General features: G+C 38.9%; 1 protein-coding gene across 1 annotated transcript in view; it reads left to right on the forward strand.

Annotated features, from left to right (window-relative positions):
• Positions 1-22,820, forward strand: part of FIG4 (FIG4 phosphoinositide 5-phosphatase) — an 88,639-nt gene that overhangs the window by 37,275 nt on the left and 28,544 nt on the right. Inside the window, exons 12-19 of the mRNA XM_008157915.3 lie at positions 70-186; positions 2,345-2,390; positions 3,067-3,215; positions 4,177-4,343; positions 9,155-9,293; positions 17,285-17,343; positions 18,585-18,732; positions 21,407-21,490. Of these exons, the coding sequence (XP_008156137.1) occupies positions 70-186; positions 2,345-2,390; positions 3,067-3,215; positions 4,177-4,343; positions 9,155-9,293; positions 17,285-17,343; positions 18,585-18,732; positions 21,407-21,490 (909 nt within the window). The remainder of the gene's footprint in view (positions 1-69; positions 187-2,344; positions 2,391-3,066; positions 3,216-4,176; positions 4,344-9,154; positions 9,294-17,284; positions 17,344-18,584; positions 18,733-21,406; positions 21,491-22,820) is intronic.

Consider the following 22,820-nt stretch of genomic DNA (forward strand, 5'->3'; position numbering starts at 1 on the left):
GATGTGAGGATAAATAGGTATTAAAACTTGGGTTCTTCTCACTCTTCTTGTTCTTCCTCCTGTCCGCAGCAAGCTGTGTAATGTTCTTGATCGACTGAATGTGATTGCAGAGAATGTGGTGAAGAAAACAGGTTTCTTTGTAAACCGCCCTGATTCTTACTGTAGCATTTTGCGGCCAGATGAAAAGTATGTATGGTGTTTAAAACCTTAAAATAAATTAAAGAATTTTGCTCTATGGGTTAAAAATATTCTAAATATGAGCAGTTTGTACTACTTGGAAGATGGATGAATTTATTCCTTTGGGGAGACGAGACAAGCTGCTCGTGTGACTGTGTAAGGAACGCTCATGTGGGCATCAGATTTCCTCAAGGGTTCTATGCCTTGACATGGGAGCCATGGAGTCTTTGTATCTTGCTTCATGGAATAAACATGATATGAAATATTTCGTTAAAGTAAAATTTTCTACAGTGAATTCTATTTTTCAGTATTAAATAGGAGCAGGAAAATTTTTTTCTTATAGATGAAGTACTAATATTTTTATGAAGATGGTATTTATCATTGTACTATAGTTGGTCATTTGCTCACAAATATTTCTTCATTACCATTAGTACTAAAATACTTTGTGAGCGTCTCAGATCAAGGATCTATGTTTTTTTTTACCTTTTAAAGAACCCATGTTAGATATTTTCAGTTAACAAAGTTAATTATAATGGTAAAAAAAAAAAAACAATGCAAAAAAAAAAACAACCAACTGCCGGGCTGGCGTGGTTCAGTGGTTGAGCATCGACCTATGAACCAGGAGGTCATGGTTTGATTCCTGGTCAGGGCACATGCCCGGGTAATGGGCTCGATCCCCAGTGGGGGGCGTGCAGGAGGCGGCCGATTAGTGATTCTCTTTCATCATTGAAATCAATAAAAAAATATACTAAAAAACAAAAATACAACAAACTACTAGTGTGTATGTCTTTAGGGGTAATCCTTTTTATAGTTTGAATTTTATGACACTGGTAATAGAGGTTTCCCAGACCACTGCCTGGCACAGTGGTTCACTAGAAGAACTCAAAGGACTCAGCCAATTACACTCATGACTGTGACTTATTACAGAGAGAGGATACGAAGCAAAATCAGCAAAGGGAAAAGGCACCTGGGCAAAGTCCAGAGGAAATCAGATGCGAGCTTCCAGCGTCCCCTCCTAGGGGAGGCACACAGAACATGCTTAATTCCCCAAGCAACTTATTGTGACAGCGTGTGTTGCCAGTGAGGACAGATTATTAGAGACTCAGTGCTAGGTTTTTGTTTGTTTGTTTGTTTAATATATTTTTATTTCAGAGAGGAAGGGAGGGGGAGAGAGAGAGAGAAACATCAATCATGAGAGAATCATTGATCGGCTGCCTCCTGCACTATGGATCGGGCCTGCAACCCGGGCATGTACCCTTGCCAGGTATTGAACCATGACCTCCTTGTTCATAGATTGACTCTGAATCACTGAGCCACACTGACCAAGCAGTGCCAGGTTTTTTGTTTGTCTGTTTGTTTGTTTGTATTGGAGGCTGGTCCTGTAGGCAGTCTGCTTTGCATTTACCAACATTCCAGACTCCCAGAAGGAAAGGGGATATTCAGCAAAACCATATTGTTTCTACAAACAGTTTAGACCCAGTGAGTTACTCATGTCTGTTTTGGGATGGTGAGAACTCAAGTTCTCTGAAGCCAGCCAGCGGCCAGCCTTGTAAGCAGGCCTTCCAGAGGATAGCAGTCAGGCCTGCTATGCTAACTCTTTTCTGCATTGTCTTCTTTTAAATAACTTAAATAAAATGTTAATATCATGATAGCATACTTAGAACATATCCCCATGCAGTCACTAGCACGTGGAGAAGAACGTAAGTGGGAAGGAAGATAATAAGGAAGTTTGCAAAAACCACCAAAGGAATGTAACGAAGCTCCATGAAGAAAAGCTGGAGGAGGTAGAGAATCCTCACACTGAGGGGAGAAGATAGGCTTGGAAGATCTTATTCTTATTTTATTAGAAAGATGCCCTGCAATTGTTACTCATCTCTGGATTCAGGCAAGAAATCCGCCTCAGTTAAAGCAAGAGAAGTTTGGGTTGAAGATGGGTGACAGAACGCTAGAGTGTGGGGCCGTGGGACAAGCCCAGATGCTCCTTTCTTTGAGGGGAGCCTTCCATCTCAGTTATTTGCATACTAACTTTCCCAAAAGAATGAAAGGAAGCAGAATAGCTGATTATGTTGGCTCCTCTATTGGTTTGATTCTCAATAACGATCTAGTAACAAAAATGAATACAGGTTATATTATTAAAATTTTTTTAAAAGCATGTTTTCTTAAACAGGTGGAATGATCTAGGAGGATGTGTGATCCCCACTGGTCGCCTGCAGGTATAGACAACATTATATAAATAATGAATAGAATCTGTATCATAGTATGTGACGTTTTCTGAAAGCAACCATTGAGAGACATACTTCTTATTTAATGCAGAATTATTAATTATTTGGGAGTAATTTTTAAAAGCCTTACTGCTGATGCTTAACTCCTACAAAGGATATACAGCTAAAATAATAACGGCCCACAGATTTTTTTCTATATATTATAAATTTTATTATTGGAAATAGAAACATAAGCTGAAATGTGAAAAGAATAAGTTAGAATGACTTTGGAAAGTGAGCCAGGTATGATCACTATATACATTAATTATGCTTTAAGGGTACTATGGCTTCAACCACTGAATACTTGATTTGTACAGTAAAGGAAACATATCAGGAAAAAAGCACATATTTTACTAATTGGTACATGTGGAAAATGTTAGTTATGTGTTTTATCTTGTTAAACTAAGGAAGAAAATTCAAATATAGACTAGAAGGTGTAATGATGCTGTTGCAACTATAAGTGAGCAGCAACTATGACCTTTCATAATTTAAGAAGTGTTCATTATTTGTTCAGGAATAACACCCTGCCTACAGATTTCTTCTCCTTAAAGAAAAGAGATCTAAGTAGGATGAAAGTCATTTTGTTGACTGAATAATGACTAAACGTCTTGAGGTATTTCTCTTTTAGACTGGTGTTCTTCGAACCAACTGTGTGGACTGTTTAGATCGCACCAACACAGCGCAGTTTATGGTAGGAAAATGTGCTTTGGCTTATCAGCTGTATTCCTTAGGATTGATTGACAAGCCTAATCTGCAGTTTGATACAGATGCAGTCAGGTAAGCCTTAGTTTCTGCCTTTTGGATGCTGGTAATGACAGAAAGCAAACCTGATTAAGAATAAGGACTTTTATGAACTCGTTTGTACTTTTAGCTTCTCAAAAATTATGTTGCTTATTACCCAAGTTAATTCTGTAATAAATATTTCTATTAAATACTTGTGTATTGTTGCTATGTTTTTTTTGGTTAATTATCAATAAACACCATGTCCTTTAGACAAATCCAAAGTAAATAAATCCTAACTAGTGGGTTTAAAAAAAAATCCAGATTACATTAGGAAAAAATAATGTGCCTTCATACATTTTGAACTTAAAAATAGAAGACATATAAATAATTGATTCCTAATTAAGGATTGTTTTCTTCACTGTCATTGGATCCATGGCCTTGCATGAAGTATTGTTTCTTGAAAATACAGTGAGGGCTGTTATTGGTCATCTGCATTAGTCAGAAAGGCTGTCAAGGGAAGTGATCAGCTTTCAAGTAGCCAGATCCACAGTTATCACTGCACTGAAAGTCTTTAAGAGGCACTAGAAGAAACATAAGTTTCAACCTTGTATTTTCATGAAAGAATATGGCCTATCTGTGTGTGATCAGAGCATGTCCTTCTTCTCAAAAGGCAATTCAGAGAGAACAGAAAATTCCACTGTGGTAGGTAAATTGATCTGACAGGCTGCAGATAGTTAGACATCTTTTAATAAGGGAGAACCGTCTGGCTTTAGTGGGTTGTTTTTGGTGTCCCTGCTTCCTTTTTAGTGTTTTCTGTGACTTTGTTGCTCATTAGACAATTACTGTAAAATATAAAATATTTTGCATTTGTATTTCTCTTCAAAATGTTGAAGGGTCTACTTGAAAGGAATGGTTCAGAGAATTTATACAGTAAAAGCCTTGTTTTGAGTGACTAAGTGAATAATGCGTAATACTTTTTCTAAAATTCTTTAATGTTTGTATTTCTTTTGCTTAGGTTATTTGAGGAACTCTATGAAGATCATGGGGATACCCTGTCCCTTCAGTATGGCGGCTCTCAACTTGTTCATCGTGTAAAAACCTACAGAAAAATAGCACCATGGACCCAGCACTCAAAAGATATCATGCAGACCCTGTCTAGGTATTACAGCAATGCTTTTTCAGGTAATTCTGGAGCATTAGGCACTTCTAAGACTTATCCCAATGGGCATTTTTTCTTCATATACATACATATACATATATATATATATAAATATATATATATATACTGTTTTGTTTTGTTTTTAGCTATCTGGTTAAGTAAAATTCAAAATTAAATGTTTAAAAAGTTTAAATAAAATAGAATCTGTCAATTAGAAGGTGCTCAATAATCATTCGTTCAGCCGAAACCGGTTTTGCTCAGTGGATAGAGCATCCGCCTGCGGACTCAAGGGTCCCAGGTTCAATTCCGGTCAAGGGCATGTACCTTGGTTGCGGGTACATCCCCAGTAGGGGGTGTGCAAGAGGCAGCTGATCGATGTTTCTCTCTCATTGATGTTTCTAACTCTCTATCCCTCTCTCTTCCTCTCTGTAAAAAAATCAATAAAATATATTTTAAAAAAAATCATTCGTTCAACAAATGCATGAATAAACTTTGTATTTTAAATAGGGCATGTTTGCATTTTGCCACCCATAATTGGAACTTTTACATAATGCAAAAGTTATTTACAACATATATTGATTCCCTGGTTCTGTCTCTGTAACAACCAGAACAACTGGTTGCTATGACACCCACTACAGCCAGGAAACTGGCCCAATCCGGGGTGGGGAAGGCCAGCCAACCTCCCGTAGCCCCTCCCCCTGGCTGGCCCCACCCCTGATTGCCCCCTTACCCCAATAGGGGGCAGGGCTGGCCAACCAACCTCCTGTAGCCCCTCCCTCTACGTGCCCCCACTGCAAATCAGCCCCCCACCCCGATTAGGGGCAGGGCCAGCCAGCCAACTGCCTATGGCCCCTCCCACTGGCTGGCCCTGCCCCCAATTGGCCCCCCTACCCCATTGGCTCATGGCCCCTCCCTCTTGCTGGCCCTGCCCCCAATCGCCCACCACCACCACCAATCAGGGGTTGAGCCGGCCAGTCAACCACCCACAGTCCCTCCCCCTGGCCAGCTCCACCCCCAATCAGCCCCCACCACCCCAATCGGCCCACAGCCCCTCCCCGCTCTGGCCGTCCTGGCCCTGATTGGGCCCTGATTGGGGTGGGCCGGCCAGTCAACCTCCTGCCATCTCCTCCTCTTGATAGGCCTGGCCCAGATCCGCCCCAATCGGGGCCGGTCCAGTTGGACCCCACCCATGCAGGAATTCATGCACTGGGCCTCTAGTGTGTAGATAAAAATGTTTGAGGGCATTGAATTATTATTATTATTTAAAAAAGATTTTTAGCCCTAACTGGTTTGGCTCAGTGGATAGAGCGTTGGCCTGCAGACTGAAGGGTCCCGGGTTCGATTCCGTCAAGGGCTTGTACCTTGGTTGTGGGCACATCCCCAGTAGGGGGTGTGCAGGAGGCAGCTGATCGATCTTTCTAACTCTCTATCCCTCTCCCTTCCTCTCTGTAAAATATCAATAAAAAATATATTTAAAAAAAGAAAAAAAAGATTTTAAAATAGATTTTAGAGAGAGAGGGAGGGTGAAGGAAGAGAGAGAGAGAAAGAGAGAGAGAGAGATATCAATATGATAGCGAAATATCAATCTACTGTCTCCTGCACACTCTCATTTGGGGATTGAGCCCACAACCTGGGCATGTGCCCTGACTGGGAATCAAACTGACACCCAACCAACTGAGCCATGCCGACCAGGGTAAATCATTATTTTTTTAAAATAGGATTCATGTCTTGACAATTGCCTTAGAATGTAAATATCACAGATTTTAAAAAATAGCTAGAAATGAATGGTAACATTAACACTAAGTTATTTTCTTATTTGTGACTTGCAAATACTAACAGTAACAAGTTGTTAAAGTGGCACTTTTTCTGCCTCCATGCTGATGGAATTTCCAATGCAATAGATTCCACAGACTGATTGTGAGGCAAATCCCTAGGTGCAGAATTTGCAGAAGCATGTGCAGTGACTGAATCTGTGAGTCAGGCTCATGAACCAGGTCAGGGATAAAAAAGTGTACAGGATGTGGAGAAGAAAGATGGGTAAAGAGATTCTCTGAAGTGAGCCGTTGCCTTGTAGTGACTGTTACTGCTGACTCCTTTACTGCAGCCTAGAGAGCAGGCTTCAGCGGGACCCTGGCAAGCTTGGGGCAGTGTCCTGCTGTTGGAGGGACCCCACGGAGCTGCTGGCTTTGGACTGCTGTGCTGCAAAGCTGAAGCAGGGGGACAGGCTGAGGAGAGGGCTGCCGCATTGGAAATGCCTACCCTTGTAAAGTTGGCTGGACCAAAGGGTCCTTGAATGTTTACTGGTGGCCATGGGGGAGGGTGCTGGCATGGGGTTGGCCTACGTCCTGGTCAGAGGGACCTAGCAGCAAGAACCAGCGGGTGATCACTGAATTCGTAAGGAAGGAGTTGCAAGAAACTGACTGATATGAACAGATGCAAGTGCCCACACCACGGGAACTGTAAGAGAGTCTCTGGTGGTGGGAACTTTTGAAGTGGGCTTGGAAGCATCCACAAAAGAGTCATCTTTCAGTATTTTTTATGGCCAGAGAAAATGCAAAGCCAGTTTGCTGTACAACTGTTCAAGTGTATTAGTTTTCTATGCTGTATAACAAATTACTAAAAACTTAGCAGCTCAAAATACATGCGTTTTTATTGATTTTAGAAAGAGAGGAAAGGAGAGGGAGAGAGAGAGATCAATGAAAGAGAAACATTATTGTCTGCCTCCTGCATGCCCCTGCTGGGGATGGAGCCTGCAACCCGGGCATATGCCCCTACCTGGAATTGAGACACCTTGACTGGTTGCCTCCCACATTCGCCCTGACCAGGAGCAGGGTGTGAACCTACAACCCAGATAGGTGCCCTTGAACTGGAGACCCTTCGGTACGCAGGCCAATGCTCTAGCCACTGCCACACCAAGTCATGGCAAGCCTGATCTGTTTAGATACAGTGTATAATAAAACTGGTTAATGTTTATCTGTTTGAACGGAGTTTAAATGGCACATATATTTTTTTCCCTTTAAAGCATGATTGAGTACAAAAATAATCATTTTCTTCACTCTGATTTGGAAATTATTCCCCGAGTCCACTAGTGTTAATAAACGGGGTCCCTGCCTTTCTCTAATAATCATAATCATAATCATAATCATAATCATAATCATAATTTTATCCTACCGAGAATCTACCTGTTTTAAGCTCTTGTCCATATCCAAAGTACCACGGTCTTCCTGAGGGTGAGTGTCCTGTTTGCAGTAACCATAAACTCCATAGTAAAAAACCAAACAAACCAGCAGTGCATTCAAGAAGCCTTCATTATGCACCTTTGAAAGAATATCCTTTATTTAGTTATTTTTCTCACATCCTGCATTTTATCATATTTGCTTCAAATTAAAGGAAGCTACTATTAGTTTTAAAGGATGAAAGACACTCCTTAAAAACATGACTGAAAAATGGAAAGCTTTTCTAGATAGAATTAAGATATTTTGAGGTACTGCATAGATGAGTTAATAAGAGCCATTAAAGCTATTCTAGAAGCATAAAGAACGTAATTACTGTGACAGCAGTATGTTTACTTTTGTATTGTGTAAAGAGGATGTGAGAATACCTGCATCATTTAATATTTGATATTTTCTCCCAGCAAATGACAAAAATCCCCCAAATATATTCAGCATATAAACACATGCCTTTTACATATTAGTGTTAGCCTGACAGGTAAGTGGTGTTTTAATGGGATGCTTCCTGTGAAAATAGTAATAACTCGAATACATGCTTGATGTACCATATTTCATTTATTGCTTTTACTGAAGCGACCAAATAGCCAATGAGAACAATGTTGCTAATTTCAGATTATATCTGTGTTCACAACTGCTGTTGGAAGAAAGTTGATTTCCTGATAATGTTATGTTATTTCAAAAGCAGTCATTACTGCTGTGCTATCTTTTGAGTTCCGTACTCATTCTTAGAAGGAGGTCATTATTACATTGTGGATGTCTGCCCCAAACTTGAATACACAGGGCTGAGACAAGAATGGAAAGAAGGAAGTGAGGGGAAGAATGAAGGATGCTAGGAGAAAAGGGTGCAGAATGGGAAGGGTGGTTCATGAGATCACCTCAGTGCTCATCATCATTTCACCAAGACTTAATTAGAAAAGGAAGGGGAAACACTATATATTTTTTTCCAGTAATTTTGGAGTGGTTGAATAGTTAGAACGAGGCTATTATCTGTGTGCCCACTCTGCCTTCATTATCAAACACAAAAGGGATGGCCCAAGTCAACAGCTGGGGGTGGGGGAGAAACAATGTAAACATATCTCTGCTAAAGAAACGGAGAATACCTTTCCAAGGATTAAAAGTGGCACTATGCAAAACCAGCTTGTTCAAGGTTGTGCAACAGAATATGGGTAGTAATTGGGTTATTTTATTTGTTTCTGCTGTCTCTGCTTGTCTTTGCAATAAAGTGCAGATGTATTTGTTTCAAGAAAACTAACAAATGGTGAGAATATGCTTTATTCTAAAAATAAAATCACTATGGTATTATGGCAGTGTTTAAAGATTTTTAAGACTCTCTCAAAATTCAAAAAGCAGTTTATATGCACCATCCTCTATATTATGAGAGGTATGGCGTAAAAGGATACATTTTGAAGCACATTTTGAATTCTGCTCAAAAACTTGGTGACTGTTTACATTTTGTTTGTGTGCGTGATTTTTGAAGTATAAATAGTATTATTTTCAAAGGCATATTCTGTGAAATCACAGTTCCCATATCCTCCTGAGAAAACATTCTCTGAGTTGTATATGTCGGCAATGGAATTTCTGAAATACGTATTTTTGCTTTTTAGATGCTGATAGACAGGATTCCATTAATCTCTTCCTGGGAGTTTTCCATCCCACTGAAGGAAAACCTCATCTCTGGGAACTCCCAACCGATTTTTATCTGCATCATAAAAACACCATGAGCCTTTTACCAACAAGAAGAAGGTATTTTTCTTCCTATCTCAGAGATTTGATATTATTTTGAAAATGAGATACTTTTTTTTTTTTTTGAGAAATAATCATATAGGCCAGTGGTCGGCAAACTCATTAGTCAACAGAGCCAAATATCAACAGTACAACGATTGAAATTTCTTTTGAGAGCCAAATTTTTTAAGCTTAAACTTCTTCTAATGCCACTTCTTCAAAATGGACTTGCCCAGGCCGTGGTATTTTGTGGAAGAGCCACACTCAAGGGGCCAAAGAGCCGCATGTAGCTCGCGAGCCGCAGTTTGCCGACCACGGACATAGGCTAAGTAGTAAGTGATCCGACATGTTTGCCGTGAGAAATTTGGCACCTTTGAGGTCCTCATAGTAGCTTTGGGAAATTGTCGTTAACACTTGGTGTTTTGCCTTTTCCATAAGATAAAAAGTTTCAGAACTTCGTCAGTGAACGTAAGTTATGGCTCCACTAGAGCAAACCGTCAACATCATCTTTGAGTGGTTCCTACAAACTCGGAACTCTGCACAGTTCTGACACCTGGGGAGTCAGTCTTTGGCTTTCCAAGTGTGGGGTCTCAGTGGCATCACTTTGGTGTTCTTTCCTCCAGGAAGCACAGGAGGCGAGAGCAGTGACTTTCGTGGCAGATGCCACGCCCGTCACCCCTACCACTTAAATTTGGGCTTTCTGGAGTCATTCACCAGTACAGGTTATTTTGATGACAGTTAAATTGGAATTAATATTCTCAAAACAAACGAACGGTTTACCTGAAGCATTTTAACAGCACACCCTGTAGTGTGGGCCTCAAGGTCGGGTAGACTTGAGTTGGAGCCTTTGCATTTGTGTGATCTTGGACTGGTTACTTAACCTTTCTCCTGGTCTGCAAAATATGATGGGACATACTCACAGAGTCATTGTGAGGATTTAATGAGAAGACCCGTTCATGTTTTTAATTGAGTTGCCATGTACTCATATAATCCATTTTGCCACAGGAGCAGCATTTTCACTTATATGAGGTTGGAGCCTCGTCCATTCTGCTCACATGCCAATTTCTCTTTCATAATGCTCTTCTCTCCTAGCATCAGTTGGATATAGCCCTTATTTGTGCACTGATGCCTCCTAAACACTAGAGGGGTCATTGGTAGTCTTGTGCTAATTATGTGCTGATGTTACAGCTATTATCAAATTCTGTTACTTTAGGAATCTTTAAAACAGGGGTCCTCAAACTACGTCCCGCGAGCCACATGCAGCCCGCCGAGGACATTTATTCGGCCCACCGGGTGTTTTTGCCACCGCTGCCTGTCCTGCTTAGCAGCCGACTTAGCAGTGTGCATAGGAATTTGCTTATAGTTTTTTTTTAAACTATAGTCCGGCCCTCAACGGTCTGAGGGACAGTGAACTGGCCCTCTGTTTAAAAAGTTTGAGGACCCCTGCTTTAAAATATTAAGGAAGTGTCAGAGTTTATATGTTTCTCAAATTTGTTATTGGAATAACCAACTTAATACTTTTTTTGTTTTTTTTTTTAAATTTAATAAATCTTTATTGTTCAGATTATTACAATTGTTCCTCTTTTTTCCCCCATAGCTCCCCTCCACCCGGTTCCCACCCCATCCTCTGCCCTTACGCGCCCCCGCCCCCGTCCCCGCACTGTCCTGATCCATAGGTGTATGATTTTTGTCCAGTCTTTTCCCGTACCCCCACACCTCTTTCCCCCCGAGAATTGTCAGTTCATTCCCTTTCTATGCCCCTGATTCTATTATATTCACCAGTTTATTCTGTTTATCAGATTTTTTATTCACTTGATTTTTAGATTCACTTGTTGATATGTATTTGTTGTTCATAATTTTTATCTTTACCTTTTTCTTCTTCTTCCTCTTCTTAAAGAATACCTTTCAGCATTTCATATAATACTGGTTTGGTGTTGATGAACTCCTTTAGCTTTTTCTTATCTGTGAAGCTCTTTATCTGCCCTTCAATTCCGAATGATAACTTTGCTGGGTAGAGTAATCTTGGTTGTAGGTTCTTGCTATTTATCACTTTGAATATTTCTTGCCACTTCCATCTGGCCTGCATAGTTTGTGCTGAGAAGTCAGCTGACAGTCGTATGGGTGCTCCCTTGTAGGTAACTAACTGTTTTTCTCTTGCTGCTTTTAATATTCTCTCTTTGTCTTTTGCTCTTGGCATTTTAATTATGATGTGTCTTGGTGTGGTCCTCTTTGGATTCCTTTTGTTTGGGGTTCTGCACACTTCCTGGACTTGTAAGTCTATTTCTTCCACCAGGTGGGGGAAGTTTTCTGTCATTATTTCTTCAAATAGGTTTTCAGTATCTTGCTCTCTCTCTTCTTCTGGCACCCCCATAATTCAGATGTTGGTACACTTGAAGTTGTCCCAGAGGCTCCTTACACTATCTTCATTTCTTTGGATTCTTTTTTCTTTTTTCTTTTCCGATTGAGTGTTTTTTGCTTCTTTGTATTTCAAATCTTTGACTTGATTCTTGCGATCCTCTAGTCTGCTGTTAGATCTCTGTATAATATTTTTTATTTCAGTCAGTGTATGCTTAATTTCTAGTTGGTCCTTTTTCATATCCTCGAGGGTCTCGCTAAATTTATCTGCCTTTTCTAGAAAATTATTGAAAAACCTTATAACCGTGGTTTTGAACTCTATATCCAGTTGTTTGCTTTCCTCCATTTCTTTCATTTGTGACCTCTTTCTTTGTCTCCACATTTTGGCTGCTTCCCTGAGTTGATAGAGTGGCTTTGTGTGCTAGGTGTCCTATAGGGCCCAGTGGCTCAGCCTCCCCAGTTACCTGAGGTGGACACTCTTGGTGCACCCCTTTGTGGGCTGTGTGCACAGTCTTGTTGTAGTTAAGCCTTGGTTGTTGTTGGTATCACTGGGAGGAATTGACCTCCAGGCCAACTGGCTGTGATGATCAGCTGTGTCTACACTGGGAGAACTTCTGTGCTGGAGACTTGCAAAAGCCTCTGTGCTCAGCTTGGATGGGGCGGAGTCTCAGGGCGGAGCAGACAGCATTGGTTTCCCGTCAGCCCTACTCTAAGAGGCCCCTGTGTCTCAGTGTCCCTCGGTAATCACTGCAAGCACCTCTGAGAGAAAGCCACCCTTGAGTTCCGCCCGCTGCCAGACAGTCCAGTTTCTAACTTATAGCCTCTTTAGCATTCGAATTAGTCTGGGTCCCCAGAGTCTCGCCCGGAACTGGAGTTCAGAGCTGTCTGGAGCTTTTGTCTCCCTCCTGCTTGAGAAAGCCAACTGCGTACTCAGTTGCCCACCCTCTTCACATGCACGTGCCTTGGTACCTCTGCCTCCTGCAGCTCCTCTGAGTCTCAGTGTGCTTTTCTCTTTCCTTCTAGTTGTAGAATTTCCACTCAGCCAGCCTTCCTGTGGTTCTGGATGATGTCCGTTTTGTCTTTTAGTTGTAGTTTTGAAATTGTTGTGCGAGACAGCAGTTTAGGTGTTTACCCATGCCGCCATCTTGGTTTCTCCTCAACCAACTTAATATTTAAGCTTACTTTCCCTATAAATGAAGCACAGCTGGTTCTTACATTAAATTTAATATTAATAAATGCTTGTCTATATGAATTTTAGCTGATAGAAAATTTAGAACTAATTATGTTTATTTCATGAGAGATGAGTGTAAATGCCTGTATTTAGCTTTGGTGATGCAATTGACTTGGTTGATTTTCTGAAAATTTCTATTACCTTAAAGCAGCAATTTTCAGCTTTTCCACCTCATGGCACACCTAAACTAATTACTAAAAATTTGTGACACACCAAAAAATATGTTATACCTTTTGCCAATCTGACAAAAAAATAATTTTGATTCTTTCACACCAGACAGTTATTGTTGTATTGACTGTTGTCATTTTTTTTTTTAACTTGACAATCTAAGGGAAAATAAGTCAGTGCCCCTGACTTAAATAGTCAGGTATTGCATGTTTTAAAAATTCTTGTGGCTCGAAAAAAAAAAAAAAAGAAAAAGAAAAGAAAAATTCTTGTGACTCATCAGTTGAAAATCACTGCCTTAAATATTGAAGCTATTACTACACAACTTGGGAACAACCAAAACTTGATTTTCTACTGCAAAAATTAGCCAGAATATTATCTTGAGTTACACACCTGAGGCAGGCAATATTGGAGCTTATTTGTGGGAATAAAAAGAAGCTGGCGTTACATCCATTTTATTTAAAACAAAGGAAACTGAGGTACAGAGAGAATGTGCCTCGACTGAGATTATTCAGCTAGTTAGATGATTCAGTAAGCATCAGCGATAAGCCTGCTACTGAAAATAAAACTTTATCAAAGTAGATAATATGGCTCTCAGTTGATTTGGTTTCCTGTTTTTGCTTTTCTTCTCCAGAATGTTAGTAACCAAAAACTGGTTAATGGCATCAACAATTGATGTTACCCATAAGCATTACTTACAAGTACTATAAGATAAATTTCAGTGTTTTATTTTGGACTTGTTAGTGTTACCCACCTATCCTGGTTATTTTAGAGACTGTTGAATGAGTATTATAATTCTCAGATGAAACGAACAATTTACCAAAGGCAGTAACAAGACAGGAGCGTGAACTTAAGGGTTTTGTAGAGCTGAGTTGGAATTTCTGTAAGTGTGTGACCTTAGACCTGTTATTTAACCCCTGGAAATGTTGTTTGAAGACAAGTTCACACATTCTCAGAATCTCATCTTCTCTAACCTATAGCCTCTTTAGCATTCAGAATGCCCTTTCCTGTATGTATTCTAGTCAATGCCATGTTCTTGGTAAACTGTGGTCCCCAGATCTGTGTCTGATAGTAGAGCTTGGTCTTATTTGTGCCAACTATTTGGGCCACTGGGACCATTTCTTCCTTTGTCCTGGATGTTCTATTTTTATCACTAAGTGTTAGATTTCCATTAGCTGCTTTCAGTGGTGCCGTCACATTGTTAACTCTCTGAGCATCCTGTCCATTAGAACTCCCAAGTCCTTTTTAACATGTCCTGCTGCCATACCTTCTCTCTATACCATTTTTGTCATGCTCATATACACTCTGCTTGCTTCCAAACAAAAGTACTTAAATATGTATCCTTTTTAGTAGTTGTTCACCTCTAGATTTGTAGCTTCTTCAGATTTAATTAGCCGGGCCATCTTGATGCTAATGCAAGTCCCTGATGGAAAGTGTTGAATAAAATAGGATAGCTGGCAGGGCCCTGTGAGATAGCACCAGACACCTTCTTCCACTTTAAAATTGTTTTTTTATTGTTGGTTGCAATCATTTAAACAGCTGTAACTTACCATATTGTCATCACTTAACCGTGCTGTCATTCTGCCCACATGTCTCTATCTTGTTCACGGATACTGACTGCTTTGCTAAAGTCTATACACGTTATTTCAGAGGACTCTCAAGTTAGCTAGGGGAATTAAATAGTCGTTTCAATCTCCCTGACCTTCCTATGTGTGCTGGTGGCATTGAACACTTTTAGGACTAAGGAATGAAAAAGAGAAAAGACGCTTACAAATTGGTATGCAAAGGAAGAAGCAGCACCAACTTGCGCCTCAGTCCTCTGATCCCTCGTCCCAACGCAGATTTCTGTCCTGGTGCAGTGCTCTTCTGAATAAATGCACCGGATGGTGGAGGTAATGAGGATTCCCCTTCCCAGGTTTAGTCCTCTCACACGTTCTCATCCTCCACCCATCGCAGCTCGTCTTCCCCAGGGCAGGCATTTCTCCTGGGCTTCTTTGCTTCTGAGACCCACTCAGAGTAGTTGGACTTTTAAAAAAGTATTGTTAAGTTGCATTGCATTGTGTTGCTTAGGGAAACACAGTTTAGCAATATTTTAAAAAAATGTGTGGCCTGGTCTCAAATCGCTAATACAATTCTCTTAATTATTTTTCTCCACATGATGCATTCTGAGTTATAACACATTTTTATATAATGTTTCTTTTTTTTTTGTAAGTAAGACAATTGTGAGCAAAATTCTTTAGGAAATTCCTCATATACTAGCTGGTACTTCTGTGCTTTCCTCATCTGCCACGGTTAGCTCATTGCAAAATAGAACTTACCTCTCTCTCTCTCTCTCTCTCTCTCTCTCTCTCTCTCTCACACACACACACACACACACACACACACACACACCTCTTAAACAGTTAGCCCATGTCTTTTTCATTCCCCTGATCTGATAGTCTGATTCTCCTACTAGAAAAGAAATGAGATTAGCCTGGTGTGGCTTGCTTGAGTAAATATATGTGGATTCATAGAAGTCACTGGTCATCTTTTTAGGTTACTCACAAAATATCTCTAGTGAATACTTGATTCTATTATCTTTTGGAATGTATCACCCTCTTGCCTCTGAGCATCAAGACTACATTTGCCCATTTCTAGTTAAATTCCATTCTTTACTATTCCTTAGAAGAGTATTGATCTCAACTGTACCAAGACTTGAATGCTGTTAGAGATGCTCTGTTGCTTCCTTCTGTCTCTTGGGCTGTGTATGGTTCCCTCTTACCTTGTATTTTTCTCTTTCCAGCATGAAACTCATCATGGCTGGTAAAGATAGAAACTGGAACTGAGTAACTCTACTTTCTCTGTCATTATTTTTAACATCGCATGGCTAACACACTGAGCGGTGCTTGACACACAGCAGGTGCTTAATAAATGTTGAAAGACTAATAAGTCTGCAAGCAGACTTATCCCTTTTCTGTTCTTTTCATGCCCCAAAGCCTTGCTATTCAAAAAGCAGTCTGAGGACCAGCCCCTTTGACATCACGCGGGAGCTGTCATAAATGCAGAGTCTCAGGCCCCGCCTACTGAATCAGAACCTGCCTTTTGACAGGAACTCCAAATGATTTGTGTGTGCATTGAGTTTGGAGAAGTACTGCTCTGAAGCACAACTTCAGTCTCAGCAAAACTTTGGGAGCCTTTCCTGCTATTGTAACACTTTCCTCCCTCACAGTTCATTAGGCTTCAGGTTCCTTTCTTCATCATCCTTGGTTATGTATTCCGCTTGCCATCTCTAGGGGAGTTCTCTGTGTTGCCTGTTTCATTTAAACACTTCATTCTTCATAATTAGAATTATTCAAAATTTTGATGTCAGCATTTTATTTTTAGAAAGCCTTTCATTTATTTTAAAATTACATTTTTAGCAGTTTAGGGTATAGGCTCTTTTTTTCTGAACCTTTTGAAAATTTTGATATGTCATTTCGTATCATTCCCCTGCCTAGCTCTTATGAACTTGGATATAGCATTTACCCCTTAAATATCCATTTCATAAGAATTTGATTTAGAATTAAATTCATTTGTCAGAGAGAAGGCAGTTCAGGATTCTTTCAGATTCTCTACTCATAGAGTGTTCTAGCAAAAATCTATATGATTGAAATTCCCTACCTCACTCTGTGATCACGTAGTGAATACTTACAATTAGAGGTTAACACAGCTTATACCAGTTTCTGAGGGAACTTGTTGTTTAGGACTATCCATTCACTTAATGACTTCGCTTAACTCTTTTAATGAACTGTACACACAGAGCAGAATAGAAAAAGTAATCTAACTCTCAGATAACTACGTGCAAGAGAATCTGGTTGTGGGACTTGGGTCAAGGCCCCGCTCCTCACCCGGTGGCAGAGTAATTCAGTATCATATGTTGCTGTTAGAGTGCAGCACAGGCCCTGGGGAGGGGAAGCAGCAGCTCACAGAGTCTGGTGGAGTAACCCTAATCTTTTTCATCTGAAAGTAAGTACATCAGAGCATCTTGACTCTCAGATATGCTTATGGATTTTCATGGATCTGTGACACATTTGAAACAAGAAAGGGGTTGGGACAAGAATTGACATGTTGAAGACTCACTGTGCCAAAAGCTCCACAAACATATTTTTAAAAAGAAAAATAAATTAATTTGGACATATGAAACAGCATCTTACTATAGGCTGTTCAGTTCCTTTAATCCAGTGAATTGTAGAAAACCATCATTTACATCTGGGTCCATCTTGTCTTGTTTTTTATTTTATAGTTATACTCACTGGTGGACTCCAGAGGTAATAAAACATTTGCCACTGCCTTATGATGAAGGTAGGTACACTGTTTCTCTTTTGGTTTTTATACTAATATATTTTGGAATTATTCCTAAATGAGCTCAAAGCATTAAATTCTTTGCATATAATTTCTTATTAGAAAGCAATGAATGCCTTTTCAGTATCATATGTTGCTGTTAGAATAGGTAAGCTAAGATATCCTGAGATATCCTCAGCTTTTTAAAGGACAGGGATTGTGTTATATTTCTTGTATCTAAGTTGGTCAAAGTCTTGTATTGTGTCTTTTTATTAGGTATGTCCCTCAAATATTTACAAGATATATTAGTTTGTAGTTTTAAATGACTGTATTTCTAGATATTTGGGGAGAATGAGGAGGAAGTGAAGACCATTCATAAGGAGAAATAAAAACTTTTTCTATATCTAAGCAGTGAAAAAAGGTACAAGTATGTGTATAAAAGTACATTTTAGTCACTAAAGTTTACATTTTATTAATTTGTCAGAAGGCAGGAATATTTTTGTGTTAAAAGAATACCCTCAAATGTATAGTACATTAGGGTAATGTTTCCAAAGTTAAATAATTGCCCAGTTTTAAATAGAATTTAATCCTGGCTCTGACTGAGTTCCCTGACTTTGGGTAAGCCCGTTTTCTTACTAAGTAGGATCTACTGCCAACCTGGAACTCTCTAGTTGAGGACTCCGTCTAGTCACGGTCATCCATTCCTATTTTGGGTGGTGAAGGCCATCAAGTAAGAAGATTGAAAATGATTTTTAGTTCTTAATACATTATTCATTGATTTTTAAATTATTTGTAACCCTGAAATTCTGGGCAAAATCATAACTCATTGCTATGAAGGTTTGGTTGTTCTAGAACAATGGAAAGGACTTTAACAGTCTAACTAACATTGTTCATAAACATTCCTCTTCTGTATGACAGAATCTGAAATGTAAAGGAAAATTAAGTGAAATAACTACATGATTTTTATGTAGAAGGCAGTGGGTATTTAAGAACAAAAAATAATTTAAAAAGCTGAGTAACTTAGCTTCTAAAATAACTGCCTCCTCCCACCCTGACTCCCAAAGGCCGTCCTGCCTCCTTGTCCCACTCAGCTTTGCATTGCCTATTCTGTGCCCATATCACTTCTCTTCCCAGTGTGTGCGTGCCAGAGGCAGGAGCTGAGCTTTGTTCAGTGCACTCTCTGTGAACACTGTTGATATTACAGAAATGTTTGCTACGTGTAATCTAAGGGCTTCAGGAGTAACAGGCAGTGTCTCTCTTAGTTATCTGTGCTGCAAACTTTAAGAAGTTGATGGTGAAGAAATTTCACAAATACGAAGAAGAGATTGACATCCACAATGAGTTCTTCCGACCATATGAACTGAGTAGCTTTGATGATACCTTTTGCTTGGCTATGACAAGTTCAGCACGGTATGTTGTGAGTACTCGGACACTCTACGGATTGGGGAGTACACTTTCCCTAGTTTATATAGATGTGTCTTACTTTGCCAGAACTCTATTTTGCAAGCCTGCTAGCAGGTGGCTGTTCAGCCTCTGAATACCTCCCGTGATTGGGAGCCAACTGCTTCAGGAGGCAGTCCCTTCTATTATTAGAAAACTGGGTTTAACTTCTTCCCTTTGAAAAGTTAAAATCTTTCTCCCATTGGTCCTACTTCGTCATTTGAAATAAACTCAGTTTTTAAACGTGAACATCGAAATTGAGAGCAAACATAGTTAATGGAAAAGCATAGTCTCTGGTACTAGAAAGGGCAGGATATGAATCTAGACCAGCCACTGCCTACCTGTGTTACTTTAAGAAACTTATTCAACTTATCTAAGTCTCAGTTCCTTCATTTCACATCAATAGGGATGCGTGTGACACCACACATGTATATTCACACATATACCAAGTGCCTAACATAGTACCTGACACAGGTGGATGACTGAGAAATGGTAGCTACCATTATATTACAGCTTTTATTAGGCACAGGACAAGTCTAGTTCCTCTTCTGTCTGACAGTTCTCCAATACTTGAGGAAGCAATTTTTTTTTCAGGTAAATAGTCTTCATTCTTTCTTTCATAACTCATGGGACATGTTTTCAGACTTTCCATCCTGGTCTGTCACCTTTGAACATACTTCAGTTTTCTGTGTCTCTTTTAGGCTGGAGGGGGAGAGCTTTTAAAAAAAATGATGAGGCTACAATAAGAAAATCAGGCAAAGCAAATTATTTCTTGATTATTACGTTTAATACTAAAGTTTACATTTTTGTATTTAAATTCTCTTCAGATGTGACATATATGTACCTAAGCCTAACATGGTACATGTAGAAACATAATTTATGGGTTTTTTTCCCCTAGAAATTACTTTACATTTTGCTTCAGTTTTAGATGGAAAATTTGGAATTCTTTCTTGCTTGATTTTTAATTAAACATGTTAACGTTTAGCAGTTTTAACTGTAAGGTCATTGTCATTTCCAGAAGTTTTCAAGTTCAAGAAAGTATGAATGATGTTGCATGCATGCATACATACAGATATACAATGGATTTTTATTTTATTTTCAAGAATTATGTTCTGTAAAATTCCTGCAGACACTAAATTAGAGAACAATGAACCTTTGCTCCTACAAATAATAGGGTTAGGTTCCTGTAAGCCTTTGGTCACAACATTTCGTCAGCCGTTCAATACATAACCGTGTTTTGTGTGTATCTGTTTAAAGATACCTTATTTAACATATACTCGTATATTGTCAATCATTAACATTGAACACGCAGCCAACAGCACTACAGCTCATGCCTGAGTGATGCTACGCTAACACACTATTTTCTCTATAACCACTTGCTTATGCTTGGAAACCCAAGACAGCTTCAGCACTAAGTTTGGGGTCCATTTTAGCCAGTGAGATCACAGACACACAAAAAGAGCACAAAAATATGAAAAACATGGCACCAAGTAGACTATGAAAAGGATGCGTGTTTACAGTATGAAAGCTAAAACAAGAAGGCAGGGTGTCACCTTGCTCTGCCTCAGCTGGGAGCATGAGTGTTGGGTTACTCTAATTTTCTGTGCATGCGTATGTCTGGGCGTGGTCATGAAAGCTATGTGTTGATTTGGGGGTTACAAATCAGTTCTAGTTAGTAAGCAGATTCTCAGATATGGAGTCGACAAATGAGGATCAACTGTATATGTTAAAAAAAAAATATTAAACCACTTAAATTTTTAAAAACATTATCAAACTGTTTAAGATACATTTTGAGTCAGATTCAAGATTACTGTCTTTCAAAAAATGTAATATTTAGTCACACTTGGCGCAGCATCCTTGCCAATAACTGTTGCCTTTTTGGCATGTAGTGAGGAATGGGGTCTGGCTTCAGCAGTAATAGGTAGGCCTTGCATACACACTGAGGAACTAGCTTTAGCTTCTTAGTAGGTGGTAAATTAAAAGTTTCTATTTAAAGTGTTCCAACGGTGTTTTAATGAATTAACCTTAGCCTAATGAGGTAGATGTTGATACTTAATTCATACCACTGTGTTTTTCATCATTATGTCAGTCTCCTAATGTGGGATAGTGTAATAACAACATTGTCCATAAAACTGAGTGGCTTAGTGTTTTATCATTGGTTTTTATGAGTTTAATTTTACCTGAAAACTAATCATGATCCATAACCAGAAGGTATACATCTTAGCAGTAATTCAGATATCAGCTCTGTTCCAGTAAACAAAATCTTAAATTCATAACCACTGGGCCTCATAATCATAAAGAAAATTCACAGTGAAGATTGATACCATTGAAGTTACCAAGTGCCATTAGTTCATGGGGTTTTATGACCCAGATCACCTAAGCTCCCTGGAACATTTGGCTCAGAATATATAGGGGTGGACAAAAGTAGGTTTACAGTTATAATACAAATAAATACCATAATTAATAAATAATAGCACAAGAATAAACTGTTTTGTGTACTCATAACTGTAAACCTACTTTTGCCCCACCCCTGTATGTGGCTCCAAGGGCTAAGAAGGAATAATATAAAAATGTGAATTGAATGGAAGCCATCCTTATCTGGATGTATAGTGATTTGTATGGAATTTTCTTCCCCTTTCTTTAGGGACTTTATGCCTAAGACTGTTGGCATTGATCCAAGTCCATTTACTGTGCGTAAACCAGATGAAACTGGAAAATCAGTATTGGGGTAAGATTTGCATATAGAATGAAATTTTAAAGATTCATGTAAAATAATTTAGCACTTGCAATATAATTTCCACAAAAATGAATAACTTCACATAGTTTGGGACACAGTCCATTTATTGCATCTATACAGGTAGTTTATTTATAGCACTGGGATCACTAAAGTGTTCAACATGGAAAGTAGAATTTATGGAAATTTTAGCAACGTGGTGCACTTTATTATTTTAAATTAGGAATATCACAGAGGCATAAAGACAGGTAGCAGATATTGTGTGGTATGTCCTATAAGTAACTCAGCATCCTCTATTTCCCTCAACATAAAATACTTAGGTAAAATTTTATAGTCATAGTATTTGTTTTAGTTTTATTCATAGTATTTGTTTTTGTTTGCATCCTGAAGAAGCATTAAAACAAATATGCTCAGAGATTAATAGATTTTCTGTGTATTACTGTAGCATTGTTTTGGGGAAGACAGTTATTTTTTTATATCCAGTTACACAGGGAAGAAGACAAATCATGTTTACATCTTCATGCTTAGAGACGGGAGTGAAATGTGTTGTTCTAGCATAAGAATCTCTATTAACTGCCACGGACCTGAATAATCCCGGTGATAAGGTTTTCTCATGACCCTGACCAGAAACCCTGGCCAGACTGTAAATCCTGAGTCCTAATTGTATTCAGGCGTGTGCATGGGGTCCTAATTGGATTTTAGCTGCATGTGATTTATAAAATTGGAGATATATTAGTATTTTCCAGACACACCATTTCTGTGGCTTAAAATAAGTGACTTTAAATAGCTACGTGTTAAACCATGGGCCAGATGCTAAGGCATTTAAAAGAAAGGATGTCCTCAGGAGTTTAGAATTCAAGGACTTCCTGACACAAATACATAAATGACCAGCTATATTAGTGTATGGCACAGAAGTGCTAGCAATTTTAACTTTTAGTTACAGAAAGTCAGAAACTAATTTTTCTATAATATCTAACCCATGGCCTTTCCTAGAACATTTCAGAATATTATGGTATTTTAAGTCCCTTGTATATAATTTTTTCAAAGAATGAAATATTAAGCATTTTTCATAACAGCCAAGATATTATTATAAAACATTTTTTGAATTAAAACAATATTCTTACAATTCTCAAATTTGGAAGTAAAATAAAAGTAAATACTTTTGTGTGTCAGTTTTTCTGTCCCTCCCCCCCAATCTATTCCCTACTATTAGAAGGGATGTTCAGCAAATACAAGTATTTACTAATAACACAATAAACTTTAAAATTTCGTTCATGTTCATCAGTTATTCATATTCTCAAATAATTAGCTGATACTGTGATTG

This window comes from Eptesicus fuscus, chromosome 10 (genome assembly GCF_027574615.1).
Source record: "Eptesicus fuscus isolate TK198812 chromosome 10, DD_ASM_mEF_20220401, whole genome shotgun sequence".
Taxonomy (NCBI): Eukaryota; Metazoa; Chordata; class Mammalia; order Chiroptera; family Vespertilionidae; genus Eptesicus; species Eptesicus fuscus.